This window comes from Pelobates fuscus, chromosome 3, assembly GCF_036172605.1.
Source record: "Pelobates fuscus isolate aPelFus1 chromosome 3, aPelFus1.pri, whole genome shotgun sequence".
Lineage (NCBI taxonomy): Eukaryota > Metazoa > Chordata > Amphibia > Anura > Pelobatidae > Pelobates > Pelobates fuscus.
The window spans coordinates 54420738-54443053 of NC_086319.1; the positions used below are offsets into that span (position 1 = coordinate 54420738).

Consider the following 22316-nt stretch of genomic DNA (forward strand, 5'->3'; position numbering starts at 1 on the left):
AGTTCTGTAGCCACAGGAGTGATCATTCAAATTCTAACAGCCATGCAAACACACCGGTTCAACCGGAGTGGGAAATAATCTATTAAGATGTAGACTGTTCTGGAATGTCAACCTCTAAAAAGAGGCGAGGCCAGAATAAACATGCTGTCTATATTCTTCTTGGCCCCTCTCTATTGAGTAGAAGATATGTACTTACAATGAGACACTTTACTGATGAAGGTATTCTATAAAGTTGGATTCCTTACACCAGTGGTTCCCAAACCAATCCTCAAGGCACCCTCACCAGTTCGTGATTTAGGGTTTACCCAGTTGTCTAAAATGGTTTTAGAAAGGGGGGGGGGGGGGAGAACACACCTTGGACAACTGGGTAATCCCTAAATCCTGGACTGGTTTGGGAACCACTGCTTTACTCTATGGAGACCTCTGGTGTGTCCCCCACCCGGCTCATAAACTCTTTAGTTACAAACCGGATTCCAGTGCCGATGGCAGTCTGCACTCCTCTGACAGGGCTGGGGGGGGCAGCGTGCATGCACGGCGAGCGAGGACTAAGTGTGATTGGGACACTGCACCCAGATCACTTCAATGAGGTCTGGGTGACTATACTGCCCTTTAAAAGGTGCCTCTGCTGTGGAAATTCTTTAAAAATCTTAGACAAATGATTTCTAAATTTGAAACTGGATCCAGAGATCTGTGTTTATCATGAACCAGAGTCTCATTCCTTGTATCATATCTGAAAGGAGTGATTTTAATTTGGGAAATCTGCTGGTGAAATGTATTTTATTCCTGCTTGAAAGTCTCTTGTCCGTTACCTCCTTAACACATTTGCTAAACCGTCTCCTCTCTACAGTCTGATCCATACATTATGGGATCATCATGCTTGACAATCTCTAGTCGATTCAGATTCTTCTTATTGAGATTTATTGTAACCTGCGACACGTGGGAAATTTCTGCACTCTGTCGATCCTTTGATCCTAGAGAAGCATAGAATCCAGTGTATCTCTGAGAAGTATTGACCTCTGCTGGTGTTATGAACATGACCAACTTTTAAAAGCTCCCCCCCCTTCAGGTTTTGCCAAACAACTCCAAGGATATCATACTAACTAGAGACTGCACTTTAAAGTTATTTTGCGTCATAACCACTGCAATAAGCTGTAGTGGCTATCATACTTGGATTGCTCCTTAAAAGTGGCACTGTAACTGCTTCATATCACTAAAGTGGCTATGTCTCCTAATGCTGTCCTTCCATTAAAGGGTTATTATAGGCATCAAAAGAACCTTCGCTCAGGGGCGTGGTCTGAACGCCGTTGAAGATGGCCGCATAGAGCGCGAGCTCCGCACCCCGATGCTCAATTAAACGGCACTGTAATCCGCTATAGTCCCAAGACTACACCGACAGACCCTATCCCGTAATACCCGCATAGCTAGCGGACCACGGGACCGAATGTCCAGCCGCAAGCCCGCCAAGAAGAACCTTAAGGAAGCACCATCGGTGGCGGACATGTTAACGGCCCAAAGGCCTCCAGCACGCGGCGCTCGCTCGGACTCGAGCCCTGGGGCATCGGAAAACATGCGCCCGGGGAGAGTTGGAGACACCTCGCCGGAGGCACCAGCAAGCGCTATCCTGCAGTCCCTGGCCGAGGTGAAGGGGTACCTGGCTGAAGAAATCAAGCGTACGGCAGCGGAAGTGAAGGCAGAGATTGCCGCCATTGGGGCTCGCACGACCAGCATCGAGAAGCAAGTGGGCACCATAGTGACCGCGCATAACACAACGACTCACCTCACCAACAAGCTCCTACACAAAATCACGGAGCTAGAGCTGGAGCTAGAGGACGTCTCCAACCGCTCACGGCGAAATAATCTCCGTATTCGTGGCTTACCGGAGACGGTGGAGGAGACGGACCTCGAGGAGGTTCTGATAACGTGCTTTAAGAAGAGCCTACCTGGTATCCCCGAACACCTTTGGCTGGTGGACAGAGTCCACCGGGCCTTACGGGCCAGAGGACCGAAGAATAGCCCCCCCAGAGATGTCATCATGAAGTGCCATTACTACAAGACCAAAGAAGCCATAATCAGGCACAGTAGAAAGGCGCCCTACATGCATGAAGGGGTTTCCCTCCAAATTTACCAGGATGTGGCGCCGGCCACCCTCCTCAGGAGAAAAGAATGGAAGCCAGTCACTGACCTGCTCCGCGACAACAACCTCCGCTTCGCATGGGGATACCCCTTCAAGATCCTCGTGTTCAAGGGTCCGAAGCCGGCGATACTGCTGCCGTCGATGGATATACCCACCTTCCTGTCTGACCTGGGCATTGAACTGCCAACGGACTTCCGAGCTCCGACCTGCGGACCGGAGGCTCTTTCCATGCTCCCAGAGATTGGAGACCGGAGCCAACAGCAGCAGGACTGATATGGACAAGCTGACACCACAGTGGCCTGGGATCAGGCATCACGCAAGTTGTCACCCACTGCCTGATGATATGAGGGCATCGGTGTCTGGTGTTTATTTTTTATTCAGCACTGTCTTTTATGCTTGACACAGTCTGATTACCTTTACCAGTTTAATATACACAGGGTCTGTTTGGGGATGGGGGGGGGGGGGGGGGGAGAGGGGTGTCGTGCCAGTGACCGTAACTACCTAGCTGGGGGTGGGGAGGAGGTTGGACAGGCAGGACACGCAGCAGCCAGGGGTGCTGGGAGACGGAGACGCAGCCTGGGTGGAAATTAAATACAGAGACACAAATGGGTATGGAATACTATGTTTATGTGTGTACATCTATAGGCACCTTTCGACTTAACTAAGGGTACTCGTGTCAGAATAGACCCTGTTCAAAATTTGAAACTGGACGTACGGGCGCAAGGCCCTTACACCTGGTCCCCGTTGTTTGTTTGTTTATTAAAATGCACGACAACTAAAAACGAACCCTGGTAGGCAACGCGAACAGCGCCACCTAAAACTGTGAGGGCGTCTTGGCACGCGGCTCGGAGCCCTACAGCCGTCCCCATAGGCCCAAAGTTTGAAGAGGACGGAAAAAGGGGAGAGAGGGGACATGTAGAGGGCACACATCCTGGCCCGGTAGGGCCTAACCCGCTTCGGCCTACACGGCAGTTCCCGTTCACTAGATGGTAGAGAGAACCCACTACCTCTCATATTAAGGCATAGGACACTGGCAGAGGCAGGGGATCGCCCACCGGGGGTGCCCGGTGTGGGATGCTCTCCTCCCCCTCCCTCCTGCCTCCTCCTCCCCTTCTGCCGGCGCCATGGGCGCTATGGTCGGCGGGGGTGGGGGGGGGGTGGGATGGTGGGTCGGGTGGCGGGCCGCGATTCCCCCCAGTCTGCTCTCCCTGGCTGACCCCCATAGTCGGATAAATCGGGATTATATGTCTAGGGCTTGGGCATTGCCGGGGTGCTGTTCGGCTGTGTTTCCCCCCCGTTTAGAGGTGATCCCCTCGACGCGGTGGATGCCCACCCCCATAGCTCCCGGCAATTGGTAAGACCTGGACAACGTGATACCTTGTTGTAACACAACTGTATAGTACTGTATAGTATTTTGTTATATATTGATTGTTTAATTTTTATCGTTTATCTCACTTTATTTGAGAGCTGTGCTTCTGTACACTAAGGCGCACTTGGTGGAACACATACCGTTTTATTGCCCCCCCCCCCCGCCCACCCTACCGGTCCTGCCACAGGGGGTGGGAATCTCCTTGCGCCTAGAGGTAGGGAAAACCCGCACCTCTTGGGATCTATACCCAGACTAGTCACCCAATAACGCGACATGGAACTCAAAGTCACTTCACTCAATGTGAGGGGGCTCAATAGTCCCACAAAACGTAGACTCCTATTCCGAGAACTCCGGCGGCAGAAAACAGACATTGCTTTCCTCCAGGAAACCCACCTACCGCGCACCTCAAAGACACTGCTCCAAAACCATATCTACACTAGAGCCTTCGCTTCCCGAACGCTAGGCAAGAGACAAGGGGTTGAAATACTAATACACAAGAAATGTCCGATTAATATCACCCAGGCACACACTGACTCAGATGGCCGGTACGTGGTCCTTACGGGCACGCTTCACGCCACCACTTACCATATGATTAATGTCTATGCACCCAACACCCCCTGTAAAGAATTCTGGACGGAACTGGAAGCGCTGATTTTGGGACTTCCTAGGGGGTATGTAATACTAGGGGGAGACCTGAACGCAACACCATGCCCGGCGGCCGATAGGGGAGGTGGGCTCCGCCTCCCTAGATCGCAGAATAGAGGTGGACAGGACAAACTCTTACACAACTTCCTCAACCGCACGGGAATGTTGGACCCTTGGAGGATCCAGCACCCGAGTGGGCGGGATTATACCTTTTATTCGGCGGTACACGGAACGTACTCCCGGATAGATATGTTCCTCGTCAGCCCAACAGTCATGCCATGGGTTAAAACTGCAGACATTAACCTAATCTCGTGGTCTGACCACGCCGACATTGCGCTCACCTTAAAACTCCCCGGCCCACGTGCCCCCTGGAAATGGAGGCTGAATGCCTCCCTGCTTAAAGATCCCCAAATAAAGCCGGCAATACAGCAAGAATTGACCCGTTACTTTTTAGAGAATGACACACCTGACATATCCCCCACAACGTTATGGGCAGCCCATAAAACAGTGGTGAGGGGATTTCTGATCAAAACTGCCACCCTATTAAAAAAGAAAAAAGTAGAACAACTCACTGACCTTCAAAAACAGCTACGTAAAGCGGAAACCAAAAACAAGCAGACCATGACACCGGACACGGTCAGGGTCGTGACCGACATTAGACGAAGACTTAGAGAAGTCATGATAGATGAAGTGAGCAAAGAGATGATTCGCACCAAACGCTTATTCTATGAAAAAGCGAATAAAATGGACTCATTATTAGCTCGGGCCCTTAGACCCAAACGACGGGAGACAAATATCACAGCCATAAAAGACTCACATGGTAGAGTCTTAACCAACCCCAGGGACATATGCAAGGAATTTACGACGTTTCTAGCCCAGGTATATGACCACTCCCCCACACTCACGACCACAAACGGCACATACATGGCGCAAGTTGCCGCCTTCCTGCAGCAGGCTAACCTGCCGCGACCCTCGGTCGATGTAACATCACACCTAGGCACGCCCATTGATCAGGATGAAATCAATAGAGCCATAACAGAACTGAAGGGAGGGAAGGCCCCGGGCCCCGACGGGTTTGACGGCTCATATTATAAAACCTTTCGAGAAGAACTTATACCTCATCTAACCAACATGCTCAGGACATGGATGGATAACGACTCGCCAAACTCTGACCTCTCAACAGCTGACATAGCCCTTATCCCGAAACCAGATAGAGACGACTCTAACGTGACGAACTACCGCCCTATCTCCCTAATCAACTTTGATCTGAAGGTCTTTGCCAAGATACTAGCTACGAGGCTCAACCCCATTCTTCCAAAGCTCATACATGCGGATCAGGTAGGCTTTGTTCCCACTAGGCAATTATATGAAAACACACGGCGAGCTACTGACTTGATATGGTGGGCTACGCAAAAACGAATGCCTTCTCTGGTCCTTTCACTGGACGCAGAGAAGGCGTTCGACCGAATCCTGTGGCCATATATGTTTGCCCTACTTGAGGAGCTGCGGTTCCCCACTGTATTTGTCAAAGCGGTACAGGCACTTTACACTAGCCCGATGGCCCAGGTCATGGTGCCGGGAACGCAACAGACCCCCTTTGCACTGAAAAACGGCACTCGACAGGGCTGCCCCTTATCCCCGCTGCTGTTTATAATAGCCTTAGAACCCTTACTCCATCTGATTAGAACGCACGACAATATCAAAGGCATACGGGTCGCCTCCGACGAATTTAAAATTTCGGCGTACGCAGACGACCTATTGCTTACCATTACAGACCCAAGGGAATCTCTCCCGCACGTCCTTGACATCCTGGCAGACTACAGGCAAGTAGCCGGATATAAAATAAACCTCGCTAAATCGGTGGGTATGCCGCTGGGGGTCCCCGACACTGATGTCCAGTGGCTGCAGGGCAGGACACACATTAAAATAACAACACAACCAATTAAATACCTAGGTGTTAAACTCACGTCCTCCCACACCGACCTGTACACTGAAAACCACAAGAAACTGCTCAGTACGTTGAGAACGGACCTAGACAAATGGCACGACAAGCCGATCTCGTGGCTAGGGAGACTGCATACAATTAAGATGAACGTCCTCCCGCGTCTCCTGTTTCTCTTCCAGGCCTTACCGGTGACGGTTTGTAAAAATGACCTTAAACCCCTGCAGACAGCAATTGACAACTTTGTTTGGGCCGGAGGGAGACATAGGGTAGCACGACACACGTTATACACACCAAAGAGTAGAGGGGGCCTCGGACTCCCCAACCTATACCTGTACTACCTTGCGGCCCAATTGGCGCAGATAGTGGAGTGGCACTCCCCACCGGACGCCCGCAGATGGGTTGACTTAGAGACAAACTTGATGTGCACTGACCTGCCTCAGTTTTGGATCTGGGTGCCTAAACCAGACCGGCCGGACCTCCATACAACCTGCCCAGCTATCCTTAATTCCATACGAGTATGGAATTTAACAGCACACAAATATGCACTAACGCACCCTACCTCACCCCTCACACCGTACCTTCGCAATAAAGCGTTCCCGCCAGGTATGACACCTAGAGACTTTCGAGGCCTGGAGGACACCGGAGTTCAACGGTATTACCACCTATTTCAGGCAGAAGAGTTCCGCACCTTCGATAACTTAAAGACTTTAGCGCCCCTTACTACCACGGACCACTTTAGATATCTACAGCTTAGGGACTTTGCCAACAAACCCACCATTGCCAAGGCAGCCAGAGCTAGGCCCACATTCTACGAAACACTATGTATGTCTGAGGGACCACGTGCCGGCCTCATTACTCGCCTATACACACAACTGAGCGCGCCAACAGGCGAGACTCAAACACCTTCCTATATTCAGCAGTGGGAAACAGACCTCCAACAAACACTAGAAAGTGGGGAGTGGCAGGACGTGTGGGAGGCTGCAGCCAAGTCCTCAGTCTGTGTCATTCACCAAGAACAGTGTTATAAAACACTCTTGCGATGGTACACGACCCCAGTTAAGCTGCACAGAATGGGAAAAACATCTACTGACGTATGCTGGAGGGGATGTGGGGAGAGAGGCACATATCTCCACATGTGGTGGACATGCCCCAAAGTTGTCCAATTCTGGAGTACCATAGCCACACTACTAACGACAGTCCTACACAAACCAATCAAACCAGACCCCTGGACTTTCTTGATAGCAAAACCAATCGATAGCCTAACTAATAGGGAACAAAAACTAGTGAATAAAATCAATCTGGCAGCCAGGCGTGCCCTAGCACAGACTTGGCGTCAGATGGACACCCCTCATGTGGAGAGGGTGCTTAGTAATATTAAAGAGGCACACTTAATGGATAAACTCACAGCACAGGTACGAGACACATACCCCCTCTTTATCAAGGTGTGGGAACCATGGGAGGACTATGTCAATACCCACTAACCCTGCACTCTCTCCCCCCCCCCCCCCCCCCCCTGTGGCGGAGCCTATCCCTCCTTACACGCTCCTAGTTTTTTTTTTTTTTTTTTTTTGTTTCACCACGTTTTTACGTCACGGTCATGTCACACAATATGCAGAGTAACGCACGAATCCCAAGGGATACTTGTAGAGCATGACCACTGTGTCCAGCCTTGGTGCCTCAAAGTGGGATGAGCACTTTTCTCACTAGGTTATTAAGTTATTTCTTATGTCATATGCTCTCTCTTTCTTTGTTCTCTACAAAAAACTGAAAATGTGACAATGCCAAAAAAGTAACTGTCGTGCAAGACACGCCCTGTAAACTGCGGCTTCTGCGTAAGCCATTACTGTGTGCGACAAAAGATATTGAACAACCTGTCACGATATAAATAAAGAATTAAAAAAAAAAAAAAAAAAAAAGAACCTTCGCTTAATGAAGCAGTTTTCGTGTATAGATCATGCCCAGGGCCGGCGCTACCATAAGGCGGCCCAGGCGGCTGCCTTAGGGCGCACCGGACCTGGGGGCGCAAAATCAGGCTGACCGGAAGGAGGGAAGCGCACTGCACTCCCCTCCAGCCGGTTAATACTTGTAGCGTGGCCGAGCGCAGCCCTTATCGTTCCGCCTGCGGATCCCAGCCTCCGCCCACCTCCTACCCTGGTGTCTATAGACATGTATATTATGTCTATGCTGGTGTCTTCCGCAGGCTGTGTGGAGGGGGCGGGAATATGAATGACATCATATCCCTGCTCCCTGTGTCCCACACAGCGCAGCTGGCGCCCTGTGATGAGGCTGGGCTGCAGGACAGGATGCACCCAGGGGACACGCTTTAACAGATGTAGGTATGTAATTTTGTATGTATGCATGTCTCTGTATGTTTGTATGTAACTGGATGTATATTTGTCTCTGAATGTCTGTATATATGTCTCTGTATGCATGCATGTATGTAACTGTATGCCTTTGTCTCTGTATGTATGTGTCTGTGTGTTTCTGTATGTATGTATGTATGTATGTGTCTGTATGCCTGTATATCTTTGTATGTGTGTTTCTGTATGCCTATATGTCTCTGTATGTCTGTGTGTCTGTATGACAGTATTTCTCTGTATGTGTGTAGGTCTTTGTATGCCTGTATGTATGTGTCTGCATGCTTGTATGTATGTATGTATGTATGTATGTGCCTGAATGTCTTTGTATGTTTCTGTATGTATGTGTCTCTATGACGGTATGCCTCTGTATGCATGTATGTCTTTATATGCCTGCATATCTCTGTATGTGTCTGTATGTCTCTGATTATTTCTGTCTTTTTGTATGACAGTGTACCTGTATGACTTTGACTGTGTGACTGAAAAATTATGCATGTGTGCCTGTGGCTTGGGAGGAAAGACACACAGGTGAAGATCCATTTTTTTTTAATTTTTTTTTTTTAAGGAGGGTGGGGGGCGCAAAAATGCATCTTTGCCTGTGTAACTAAAAATCCTAGCACCAGCCCTGATCATGCCCCTGCAGTCTCACTGCTGAATTCTTTTAGGAGTTAAATACATTTTGTTTGTTTATGCAGTCCTAGAAGTTAAAGGGGCACTTTGATCACTATAATAACTTATTCTAAATTAACAAGTAGGGAACTCTTCAAGTGGAAATCCTCAATAGGATAAAAAAGTATATAAATAGAGTAGTACTGTTAAAATGTAAAACAATTTTATTGCACTTACATTCAGGTAGCAATCAACAAGCACATCTCCACTAGCAAGTGGAACAGGATGGTAAAATAATCTGTGCAGAAGGTGGAACAGCAGCTGGTCACAAACCACTAAGTGCCAAAAATGATAATAAATAAACAAATACAATCAAAATAAGACGAAAATGTCTTTAGAATACTCAATCCAACGCGTTTCGTCAAAGGTGACTTCCTTTTTGTTTTTTTTGTTTTTTGTACATAAAATTATATTTAACTAATATTAACAAAGTTAATTTTTATGTAGCCAACATGCTGAGACAAATATCATCTGTGTGATAAAGCAATTGATTGTAGGGATCGACCGATATTAATTTTTATTACATTTTTTAGAGCCAATACCAATTCATCTGTGAACTTTCGGGCCGATAGCTGATATCTTACCGATATTCTGTACATTTACCGTATTTTTTTTTAAATTCTTTTTGCAAATCGTTTTTTTTAAGTGGTAAATGCACAAAATATACATGCCAGTCAGATTTTTTTTTTATTTCAAGAATATTTGTGTGTGTAGTGCCCCCCCATTCCTCTCCCTTCTCGTTTAGTGGTCCCTCCCTACCCCAGTGTTTCTTTTCCTTTCCCTCCCCTGTACCTTAGTGTCCTCCCTTAATATTCCTCTCTCCCCCCTAGTGTTATTTACCCCCCTTCCCTGTCCCATAGTGTTATTCACCCCCCCTTCCCTGTCCCATAGTGTTATTCACCCCCCCTTCCCTGTCCCATAGTGTTATTCACCCCCCTTCCCTGTCCCATAGTGTTATTCACCCCCCTTCCCTGTCCCATAGTGTTATTCACCCCCCCTTCCCTGTCCCATAGTGTTATTCACCCCCCCTTCCCTGTCCCATAGTGTTATTCACCCCCCTTCCCTGTCCCATAGTGTTATTCACCCCCCTTCCCTGTCCCATAGTGTTATTCACCCCCCCTTCCCTGTCCCATAGTGTTCTTCACCCCCCTCCCTGTCCCATAGTGTTCTTCACCCCCCTTCCCTGTCCCATAGTGTTCTTCACCCCCCTTCCCTGTCACATAGTGTTCTTCACCCCCCTTCCCTGTCCCATAGTGTTCTTCACCCCCCCTTCCCTGTCCCATAGTGTTCTTCACCCCCCCTTCCCTGTCCCATAGTGTTCTTCACCCCCCCTTCCCTGTCCCATAGTGTTCTTCACCCCCCCTTCCCTGTCCCATAGTGTTCTTCACCCCCCCTTCCCTGTCCCATAGTGTTCTTCACCCCCCCTTCCCTGTCCCATAGTGTTCTTCACCCCCCCCTTCCCTGTCCCATAGTGTTCTTCACCCCCCCCTTCCCTGTCCCATAGTGTTCTTCACCCCCCCTTCCCTGTCCCATAGTGTTCTTCACCCCCCCTTCCCTGTCCCATAGTGTTCTTCACCCCCCCTTCCCTGTCCCATAGTGTTCTTCACCCCCCCTTCCCTGTCCCATAGTGTTCTTCACCCCCCCTTCCCTGTCCCATAGTGTTCTTCACCCCCCCTTCCCTGTCCCATAGTGTTCTTCACCCCCCCCTTCCCTGTCCCATAGTGTTCTTCACCCCCCCTTCCCTGTCCCATAGTGTTCTTCACCCCCCCTTCCCTGTCCCATAGTGTTCTTCACCCCCCCTTCCCTGTCCCATAGTGTTCTTCACCCCCCCTTCCCTGTCCCATAGTGTTCTTCACCCCCCCTTCCCTGTCCCATAGTGTTCTTCACCCCCCCTTCCCTGTCCCATAGTGTTCTTCACCCCCCCCTTCCCTGTCCCATAGTGTTCTTCACCCCCCCCTTCCCTGTCCCATAGTGTTCTTCACCCCCCCTTCCCTGTCCCATAGTGTTCTTCACACCCCCCTTCCCTGTCCCATAGTGTTCTTCACCCCCCCCCCCTTCCCTGTCCAATAGTGGTCTTCACCCCCTCCCCCCCCCTTCCCTAAGAAAATCTGACAGTCTCCTCTTATGTTAAACCACACTATATTATATTATATAGTCTTTACTCTATATCTCAATTATGCAATGCAGTATCACTATGGGGGTTTATTTACTTCATGAAGAATTGTTTTTTACAACCCTATTTTTGACTAATATTTGCAATTGTCCTGTCAATTTCTGCTATTTAGTTTAATAAATAAAACACTATATTTATGGGTGAGTGCAATGTAAAGCCTTGTTCAGGAATGCTCAAAACCTTTTGTACAGACGGAGTATGTTTGTTTGCATTAATGTGTGCGTATGCAAGGTAATGTTCTTCATAAATGGTGTGTGTCTGTCCCAACTTTTTATATATTGAATATGTGCCTGTTCCCACCCGCTTTCTCATTTCCAGATTTTGTTGTCTCCCTCTGCCCCCCATTTTGTTTTTTCTCTCCCCGACCCTTCCTGTTACCTGTTTACATTTCTCTGTGCTGTTGCCTCCATTTTCTTCACTAGCCCTACCCCAGCCTTGTCACATGATAGGAGTCTGCCTATAAACAGTGTGAACACTCTACTACTACATGGGTAGGCAACGTTCAGCACTTCAGATGTTGTGAACTGCATCTCCCACAATGCTGGCAATGCATCAGGGGAGATGTAGGCCACAGCATCGGGAGTGCCGAAAGTTACATACACCTGTTCTAAACCAGAACAGGTCCAGAAGGTTTTTGATTATATGTACTCCAGTCTTTAACCCATTGCCATGCTCCAGTGGTGCATGCTCTTGATAAATGATTAGAGTATGTTCCTCAGAGTCTTTATCTATCTAATTTTGGGAAATTCATAATGTAGATGTTGGGTTTTTGTTTGACCGGAGTCAGGACACATGTAAGATGTTATCTGTTTTTAGATGATTCACAGGTCTGGATGAATTTTAGGGTAAGTGTCCTAATGTAATTCATGAAATCACCATCACTCAGAACATCACCTGATATCAATTTAGATCAAATAATCAATATGTCTGATAATACTCAAACTGTGGGGTTAGTTCACTAACCACAGAACTGCAGGATTCAGGGTAAAATAGCCATGCTAGGACTATGGGTGAATTAAAATGGATAAAATGCATTCAGCTCCTTGTCAGTTTGGGGCCACTAAATATGGCCCCAGTTAGAGGTGAGCCTCGGTTATCAACTGATACCTGGATCTTCACGGTGCAAGCAAAATGCAAGGACTTTATATTTCAGGACTGCATAGAAATCAAAACGTTGTAAAGCTGTTAATTACGGCTTTTATTCCTGCCAATAGCCACAACTTTTTAAAATTGCTTCCTGGCATTGTCTAGCACTCATGAACTCCTTCCCAATATATCATGGGCAGGGACGTTGCTAGGTACGAAATATACCTATAGCTGGAGCCCAAAGCAAAATTGAATGTCCTCTCTTCAAAGCCTCCAATCCTGTGCACACCCAAACTCCACATTTTCCACACCCCACTTCATTTGCAATCCTATCACTTCGATTCCTTTCCAGCCCAACCCACTTTAGTAGCATTCTTAATACACCCCCATCCCTCTCCCCTTGTATGAATGACTGTGTGAGGTCACCGCCCCCCCCCCCCCCCTCCACTGACTGGCCCTAGAACAGCCACATTATTGGGAGACTAAGCAGGTTTGGAGAGGCAGGGACTGCTACAGGACCACAGAGCTAGGCAAGCCAATGGCTGTCCAGGGAAGGGTAATATTTGACAAAACCTTTTTTTTTTTTTTTTTTTTTTTTACAAATTTAGTTTGAGTGGTGTGGGTTTTTTTTTTTTCTTTTTTAATTTTCCCTTTAAAATCCTATATTTGTTATATTAAAAGGGAAACTAGAGGGAAAATGATTTTTTTTTTTTAATGCATTCTATAGGTAATGTACTAAAATGCAAAAAGAAAATTAAATATACTTGCCTTTTAATCTACACTTCAGATGCAGTGGGTCTGTCTGCAGCTACTTTAATAATATACAGTACAGCCTTGCGCTTTCCATGTGACCTGTTGGGTTAGACCTCTGCCTACAAATGCCCTCCGTGTCTGTAAAAATTACACCTATATCTACACTTCATTCATTTTAGTGATTTGTGAACTCATGCATTTCACAGAGCAGGGAATATGCTTTTACCACCTTGATATAGGAACATGCAAAAACATTTTATAAATCACCATTTAGTAGATATGCATTTTTTTCTGTTGGGGTGTATATCTAAAAAGTGCTAGCAAAAGTCTGCTGCCTTTGCAATCCTCCCCTTGTAACCACGCCCAGACTTTTGGTTGTTGTCCAATCACACACTTCCCAATGCAGCTCAATGAGAAGTCTTTGCAAGAAGCAGTTGCTCTGATAAATTGCTGCCTCTTCGGTTTATCTCCACTGAACTAACCAAACCAGGAAGTAACAGGACTTGTTGACTGGCAGCCAGGAGGTATAACAAGGTTAATTTATAATAATGCCAATTTATATTAAAACCTGCACTTTGTAAAGTGATACAAAAATAAGAGGGCACACCCTTCACCCATAAAGCAATTCATCAAGCTAAACAATATCAAACACTCTCATTTATTCTTGTTGTAGTCGAAACATTCAATTTTCAACATGCGTTGGTTCAGATGAAGATAATTTTACTGTTTATGTGACTCATTACAACAATTCATGAAAAACAATAGTTAAAGGGACTCTCCAGGCAGAGTCTTTTACTCACCTGGTTCCAACGCCGGGAGCCTCATGAAGCCGCGCCCCCTATTTTGTCAAAATGACGAAATAGGCGGGAGCGAGCAGGGAGCAATCAGACGCTTCCATTTGGAAGCGTCATTGCTCCCTTGTGCGCATGCGCGGCTTCGCCGCACTTGCGCACATACTTCAGAGGGCGGCATTCATGCCGCCCTCTAAAGTCCTGAGCGCACTACTGCGCGTGGTGTGCGCGGCCGCGAGCTGAGCTGATTGACAGCTCAGCTCGCGGTCTTTGCCCGCCCCCCTCCTCTGCTGACAGGCTGGAGAGAGAAGGAGCGCACACAGTGCCTTCTCTCTCCTGCACACGTCAGACGTATTTTAATACATCTGACGTGTACAGGGCCTTTTTAGGGCCCTGCATTATAGGAAGTCCCTCTGGTGGCCGTCTGAGTGACGGCCACTGGAGGTATTCCTATCAATTAATGTAAACACTGTATTTTCTCTGAAAATACAGTGTTTACATCAGATTGCCTGCAGGGAGCTATAGATCATACCTGAACAAATACATTAAGCTGTAGTTGTTCAGGTGACTATAGTGTCCCTTTAATGTGTTCCTCGATCCCTATGGCTGTATGTAACGTTAAACTGTCTGGCAGACTTCTCTAAAACCACTACCAAACTACCAGCTAACTGCAGTGAGTGGCCTGGCGTTTAGTGTGGGGCACCAGGGCACTCATGCCTTCCCCATCTGTACAGAGATTTGTTTTTACTTCCCTTACTAAAGCAATCATCCTAAATTATACTGACTTCATTACCAGCGCATTGGTGTCCGAGTGGAGTGGCATCAATCACTTTTTAACTTTTGCTCATTTTACTATATTTTCAGATTCTCCAGCTTCACGTGCTGTCTAGGGGGTAAAATTAGCAACCACTGCGCACGCACTTTACTTCCTGTGTCAGAGAGCAGGAGAACCCCCACGTAGAATTGTTCTTCCCCTCCAGCTTGTCAGTCAATTGTTGACTCGGTGCTTTACTGATTGCTTGCTTTATGGCAAGGAATTGATGGACAGGGGAAGGATGTGTGTATGTATTTATGGATATAAATTATCTCCCTCTCTCATACATTTACGATCCATTCTTCTAGCACATAACTGGAAACGAATGTACTTTTTAAGTTACACTTGTGTGCGCCATTACGGTACACATTCATTGTATTGCATAAAGTCAGTGTATCTGATGTTTGCCTAGTAGGTTTATAAAATAGTCTCTCTTCTTACAGAATAACTTTTTAAATTTATGCATACAATCCTTCCTGGACCATGTTTTGTTTTGAAGCCACTATCCCTCTACTTATCGTTTAAAACCAGTTGACCATAAAACAGAAATTTTGAGGTAGTTTTTTTTTTTTTTGTTTTATTGCCATAACAATTATGGAAACATTATTTTTTTTTTATTTTTTTTTTTATTTCCTCCATTAAAAGTTGCTTACAATTGTAGACTCACACGCCTGGCATATTTGTCATGTGACATGAAGTCAGGTCACTTTGCATAGCCGGTAAACCCTAGATTGTATTCCACTGGCGTTCCTTTTTGGCAATTTATATCTTCTACTTTTATATAAACTTCTCTTGTTTGGTTAATTGTTTCAAACTGTACAGTTTTAGTTTCAATCCTGTATTAAACACCCCTGTTTCAAGGGAGAGAGGTAGCCAGATGCAGTTTGCACAGCTCCTACACTTGGGTTCATTAACTACCAACCACACAATTAAAAAAAAAAAAAAAAAAAATATTTTAATTTTATTTTTGCAGTGCAGATTCAAAGACAAGATGCCAATATGCCATATAGCACATAACGTAATAAGACCTAGTTATGAGTAGTCATGAGGTACTGAACTTTTCTTGTTTTAAAAAAAACAAAAAGAAACATGGGTAAGTAATAGGTAGCCATATCTTTAGCAGACATATCTAGATGTGAACCACCCCACTATTTAAAGCAGATAACATTTATGGTAATACTGCAATCCCAGCATATGCATTAAGAGCACAGTCTCGTGACATCACTTCACCCTATACCCTCAATGGGCCTGGCACTGTCCATCCCCATGGAAGGGGGCCTTCGGGACCTTGAGCTCACAAGGAGGCCATCTATGACGAGTGGTAGTCAGGAACATCACCCTCCGCACCATATCCAACTCCACAGTGGATGCAATTGTGGTCAGTGTTGGCACCTGCCTCTGTGTCAGTTTGCTTGTCGCTGGACCTCGCCGCTTGCCTAGTCTCCATATTGGGAGCTTCACCCCAGTCAGTGCTGATGGCTCTAGATGGTGGTGTGTGGTATGATGGTGGTAGTGCAAGCGCATCCTCTTACCCGGGCCTCTCCTCATTTCCGCCTACTGTGTAAACCCAGGGCTCTTCGGCTTTAGAGTGGGCTTGTTAGCTGCCCTCCTTGAGTGGAGCCATTGCGGTCTTTGATGCTGTGGATGAACTGTTGGGGGGGCCCAAGACCACCTGTTGGGCCCAAGGGCGGTTGGTTGGCTTCGCGGGTAAACATGTTGGAAGGGTGGGTGGGGCACATGTGTGAATCCTATGTTGTAGCTTTACCCAGAAGAGGCTATGGCTATCTTACCCTTACGCCTACATTCCTGTCTTTGTACAGGCTATGAAATAAGCAGGCTTTGTACTTTGTTACGTTGATGAATTTTGCGGTTGTGGTGTTTTTTTGTTTTTTTTATGTTAAAATTTCTATGTAATCTGTCATTTATTGTGTCTAACCTATTTGATGGTATTGTTTCTTCCTTTTGTCTTTTGTATTAAGTAATGTAGACCCGTTGTTGTTGGGGGGGGGGGGGGGGGATTTTTCTCCTTTTCTTAATTTTGGGGTTTTTGTTTTGTTTTTTAACAAAAGTAAAATAAATTGCTACTATTTGTGATTTCATGAATATCTGTGTTTGAGCACCTTGTCTCCGAACTGTTGACCTATAGTGATGCTGTGATTTCATAATGGTTCTCGAATAAATACCCCAAGACACTGTGTATAGCATTAGCAATACTGAAATGGTTAAAAAGTCTAACTTTGCTATAGGAACACTGTCTAGCCAGGAAACGGCAGGAAAGTCAGGTGTCTCCTCAATCATTTGGAAGAAGGGAAACCCATTATATACTATGAGGAAATGGGATAGATGGTGTAGTAGTTATCTATAAAGTGTGTTTTGGGTTTTTTTTTTTGTCTTTTGTTTTTTTTGTCTCTAAATTGTAAGCACATTCAATCATGCTAATTTTTTTTTATACATTTTCTTTCTCCTATTCTTTCTTGGTTCCATTTCTATTCCATTTTGCATGTAGATAGAAGTTGCATCTCCTGATGAGTCCCTTTTCATTGCTCTTAATAATTTTTTTTTTTTTTTTTTAACACTGAACAATTAATGGCTACAGTTGTCGGTCCACATAGTACCCAAATGAGAAATGTCCTTAATCCATCAGCATGGGCTGGCCCCACATGCCAAGCGATTCTCTCATCTGTGACAAACCACAATGTGGAGCAGTTGGCCTCTCTAGTCCCAGGAAACAAAGGTCCAACCCTGCCCTTGGTCATGACCCTCCTAATGATAACCTCATTATTGCAATACAAGAAGCTGCTAGCCATAAATAAACCGAACTTGATAATTTGCTCTAGAGGAGCAGAGGCCTCTCTGAACTGTCCTTGGGAAACTTGGCTGTTGAGGTCAGGACCCAAGTGACGGCACCTTTTTAAGTAGCATGACATTCCTTAACGAGACCATAACAATATTTGATCATTACCTGACCACAAGTGGTTTTTCAGCAAACCACTGCTCTCCCCCCCCCCCCCCCCCCCGCGATTACTTTAATTTACAAGTATCAAACTCCCTTTGATATGATTCGTTACATTCTGTAGTGTGACACTCTTGCAATGTTCAAATCTGAACAAGTTGCGTGCATACACAGACCAAAAGACTAATGTTTAATTCACATCTGGTTGGCATGTCTCTCCTGGCACCAGTTCTCTTCTAATTGGCAGGGAAAATGTTCCCCCTACACCCCCCCAAAAAAAAAAAAAAAAATAGTCCCCATGCCATAATTTTAATATAACCTTTAGGAGTAAAAGTTATGATGTTATGTGTAAAATTTCACATTTAGGAGAAGACCGCACTAATGTTGTGCTCTTAATGACTGCAGCTCAGGAGGTTGTGTTTTTTTCTTGCTGGAAAAGAAAACCACTTCTGTTTGCAGTTTTCAATTAACACTTACAGTGTGAATTTAAATGACAGCTCAGCTGTAGGTTAGCGGCAGCATATTTTCCACTCCAGTTAAGCAGACGGCACAAAACTATTTCGTTCTATTAAACATAACGAACACTCTGTTACTACACTATCTATTCAGAGCGCTCTTATAAACTCTCCTACTCTTTATACAGAGATTACAGTATAATTTTGAGTAAAATCCACTTTCTCTTTTCGTTTTCAAAAGCTTTTAAACCAAATAAGTTGCTTGTACTTTAGTATTAAACCCCTCTTTAATAAACCATCATTATTCTTTACAGAATAAGATTACTAGTTTGTGGTACTTCTTAACCTCAGATTCGTGTATTCTAAATCAGAGATGCAAAACTGGCTCTTCTAGGTGTACTAAGAGCAAACCATTTCTTAGAAAGGGCAAATTGCTTTTTGCACAGCAGGGCTTAACTCAGTAGGGCCTGCTAAAGCTCCTACCAGAGGCTCTGACTGGCATTTGCAGGCTCTAGGTAAGTTGTCAGATTATACACAAACCATTTATTACTTACGATGGGAGAGCACATTGGCACCATGACCACGGCAGTGTTATGTAGTGGTTATGGTGCCTGGCGTGTTTTTTTTTTTAACAATGTATTAAATTCGGCATATGCATAGAAATACCGAAAGATAATGCATTCCCTTAAAAATGGTATATACCACTGTGCAGGTTAAATTAAAGAGGCAATCTAGGCACCTAACGTTCTGCAATTTGGTTTTCAATTCCCTACATCTTAATGTAGTGGTTTTAGTGCTTAGGCAATGACTGTTTTGTCTGGCAATGTAAAACTTTACTGTTGCTGTGAAACTGCAATGTTTTACATTTTTGCATTGGTTTGGTGGAGCATGACCAATTTGATGCACCTTCTCCATGTGATGTTTTGTGTGTGTGTGTGTGTGTGTGTTTGTGTGTGTTTTTTATTTTAACAATGATTGGTGCCATAATCAAAAAAGGGGACCGAAAAAACAACCAAATGTTTTTTTTTAATTTGTATTACTTAATACTGGAGCACATTAGTAAAAGTGGAGGGAGGCAGCATTTCAATAGAACCCTAACATTCTGCTCTAATAACATAATGGTAATCAAATTTTTCTCACATCCAAGTAGCCCCTTGGGTTGGCTTCTCTCCAAAGTTGACATTTTGCATGGAAATTGTTTCACCTCACTCGTAGGGCTAAATTTACCTTTTGTCCATCTAGGTGTACGTCTGTGGATTGTTTAACACTGTAGACATCCTCTCATATTACAAGACACTAGCTCTCCATAATGATGTCTTTTTTAGTTACAGGGGTTTGTTCACTTAACAGTAATTCATGGTGAACTGAAAACTGGCAAAATTTAGACTAAAATAGCAAAGCTGTGGTTCTAAAAGTGCCTGTCTTGAACCAAGGAGTGCCTGGACCTCTTTTACTTCTACTATTTTGGGAATCTGGTGTTTGGTTCCGGTACAGCAAGCACCCTGGCTCTGACTGATGGGAGTGAGTGCAGTTCCCTACATATTTCAATAAATTAGCAACGCTGTCACAATCGCTGTACTGGAGAATTTTTCCAAACCCACAATTTTGTGTAAATGTTTCAGTTTCTTATACCTTTCTATTTAGCATATAACTTCTCTGGTGTAACTCTAGCAAATTTACAATGCACCTATGGAAATTGCAGAGGAGTGTTTATTTTTTATTTTACTTTAATATGATATATACAAATTAGATAAACATATTCTTCATTCCCCCCAAAAGAGTCATTGTTAATGTTTATCATATCTGTTGCATTCAGCAAATTAAAAATCATTCTCGCTTTTTTTTTTTTTTTTTTTTTGTAATCTGGGCTAACCTGTGCATGTTTTTACTTTTTCAGAAAGAAGAAACCAGCGGGGAAAAACGTCCAAGAGGCCGTCCAAGAAAATGGGTATGAATCATATTTTTGCATGTATAATCTCCATTTAAGATATTGGCTTCGCTCATCAAATGACCTTATTTAGTAACAAAACTCCGATTACAATGATGCTTGAAGTACCATAATAACTGTAGCTTATTTTAGTGGTACTGCCAAATGGTTTCGATGCGGTTTGAGAGAAAAAAAAAAAAAAAAACCTGGTCTCTTACCGGCATCCATAGACCAGATCTCTCCTGCCCCTTTAAAGGAAAATGTGAGTCTTTATCAACATAACTGCTAAATATCTCTATTGGAATCTATTAATAACCCATTGAACTTGTCTTGGGGTTTCTTTCTCCAGGCTCTGTATATGAGCACGGTACGTGACATTCTACTTATTAGAAATGCTGCCTATGCAAACATTAAATAGTCTGAATTTTGATCAGAACTACCAAGAATTCCCTGCCAGATCTCCATAGTCTATCCGCACCTAGAGCGGGGATGCCAAAAAAATTAAATCCCAGGTATTTTAAAACTACTGCTTTCATGATGCTTTGCCATTCTAAAGGCATGCAAAGCATCAAGGGAGTTGTAGTTCTACAACCGATTTAGGGAACTCTGGTGAACATCCTTACCTTCTTACTAGGGGTCCTCCAGGTGCTACTTCCACCTCCGCCACAACCAACAGTCACAAGCTGACTATCTCAGCAGGTGCGTTAAGACAAACAGCTACTCCCACACAGCTAGATTTGGCTCAGGTGAGCGAACCAAAGTTCTTAAACAAGCGGATCTCTGTTGGCTGTAGTGGAGGTAAGGAGTGACGTCTGACAGACCTCCGGTAAGAAGTCAAATCATTCTAAAACGGTTTGATTACTTCCAATGGAGAGTAGGGACACTTGGCACTACCACATTACACTGTAGTGGTTATGGTGTTTGGCGGGTTTAATTGGGAATCGAACAGGGGAGGGGGGCAAAATTTTAGGGCAAAAGAGATTAACTGGAAACCCTTTCCAAATGTGCTGTATTTTAAATTAAGCTATTTTGTTTTAAATTTTGAATTCCTGTAAATTCACACTATATAGTAAATAACTCTGAGTAGACTTAAACCAACTCACCATGTGCAGACTTCGTTTTTCATTGTCTGAAAAGAAGACACTGTCCCTGACATTATCATGCTTTGGCAGTGGGCATATATTATATTTTGGTTTCTGTTTTCAGATGTGATTAAAATGGTTAATTGTAAACTGTAAAAACGCTTTTTAAATGCCCAACCTCACTTGATGACCAGACAATGCTTTTGTAGCGGTAACCGTGGCTTTATCAGCCAGATCACATGCTCCATTCCTATCCTAATCTGTGCTATAAATCAGACCAAAGACCTTATTTGGCTCCATCAAAAGACAAAATACAACCTGGCAGGGGAACTGACAACATAAATACCTTCTTCCTTTCGGGGAACACCTTGTAACAATAAACAGAGGGGTATAGGGAGAGTGCAAGCCATATGTAGCGAAACATAATATTGGTTAAAAGTCTTCCACTTAAATGGATTGTTCTGGTGTGTTAACCCATTCAGTATCAAGATTAGGCAAGTCTTATTCTGACAGTGCCGACCTCGTTTGTATTACTGGAGTTACTCTGTAAGTATATTGTGTCTCTCAATGTCATACTTCTTATCACACATTCTTAAGAAGCTTTCTCGAAGCTAAAAAGTTATTTGAATTATTCCTTTGAAAGATCCAAATGTAACAGGACTTATTAACGTCCTATTTAGTGCCATTTATTTTACTTGTTTTTTGGTAAGATTATTTAAATTATTCACGTAATGGGATATTTTTACTAGGAAAAACTAGTTGCCCATTAGTGTTTGTTTGTTTTTTGTTATGGTTGTAAATCTTCAAACGATAATCTACGACAAAGAAACAAATTAAACAGATTATCATTTAAATGAGACGTTTCTATCGAATAAGGTTGATGGGTCTCCAGCTGGGGTTCCAGATCTCTTGCTATCCTTGGGAGTATGATCTTGCCATCTAACAGCCATCCCTTTTGCCTACTCCTTCGATTAGGCACACACATAAGAGCCCAGGATCTCCTCGCTAGCAATCTAGTTTTTCTCCGCATGTATGAGATGATGGAGTGGTTAAGTTGTACATGGTAATTCAAAAGGGAAGGGGAGGGAGAATTTATCACAAAAGTTTAAGGAAAAGATGTATTCAGCACAAAGTGGTTATTTTGTGGGACAAGTGCTCAACTT

General features: G+C 44.6%; 1 protein-coding gene across 1 annotated transcript in view; it reads left to right on the top strand.

Moving 5' to 3' along the window:
* HMGA2 (high mobility group AT-hook 2) overlaps nucleotides 1-22316 on the top strand; it is a 70985-nt gene that overhangs the window by 9599 nt on the left and 39070 nt on the right. Inside the window, exon 3 of the mRNA XM_063445139.1 lies at nucleotides 20042-20092. Coding sequence (XP_063301209.1) covers nucleotides 20042-20092 — 51 coding nt within the window. The remainder of the gene's footprint in view (nucleotides 1-20041; nucleotides 20093-22316) is intronic.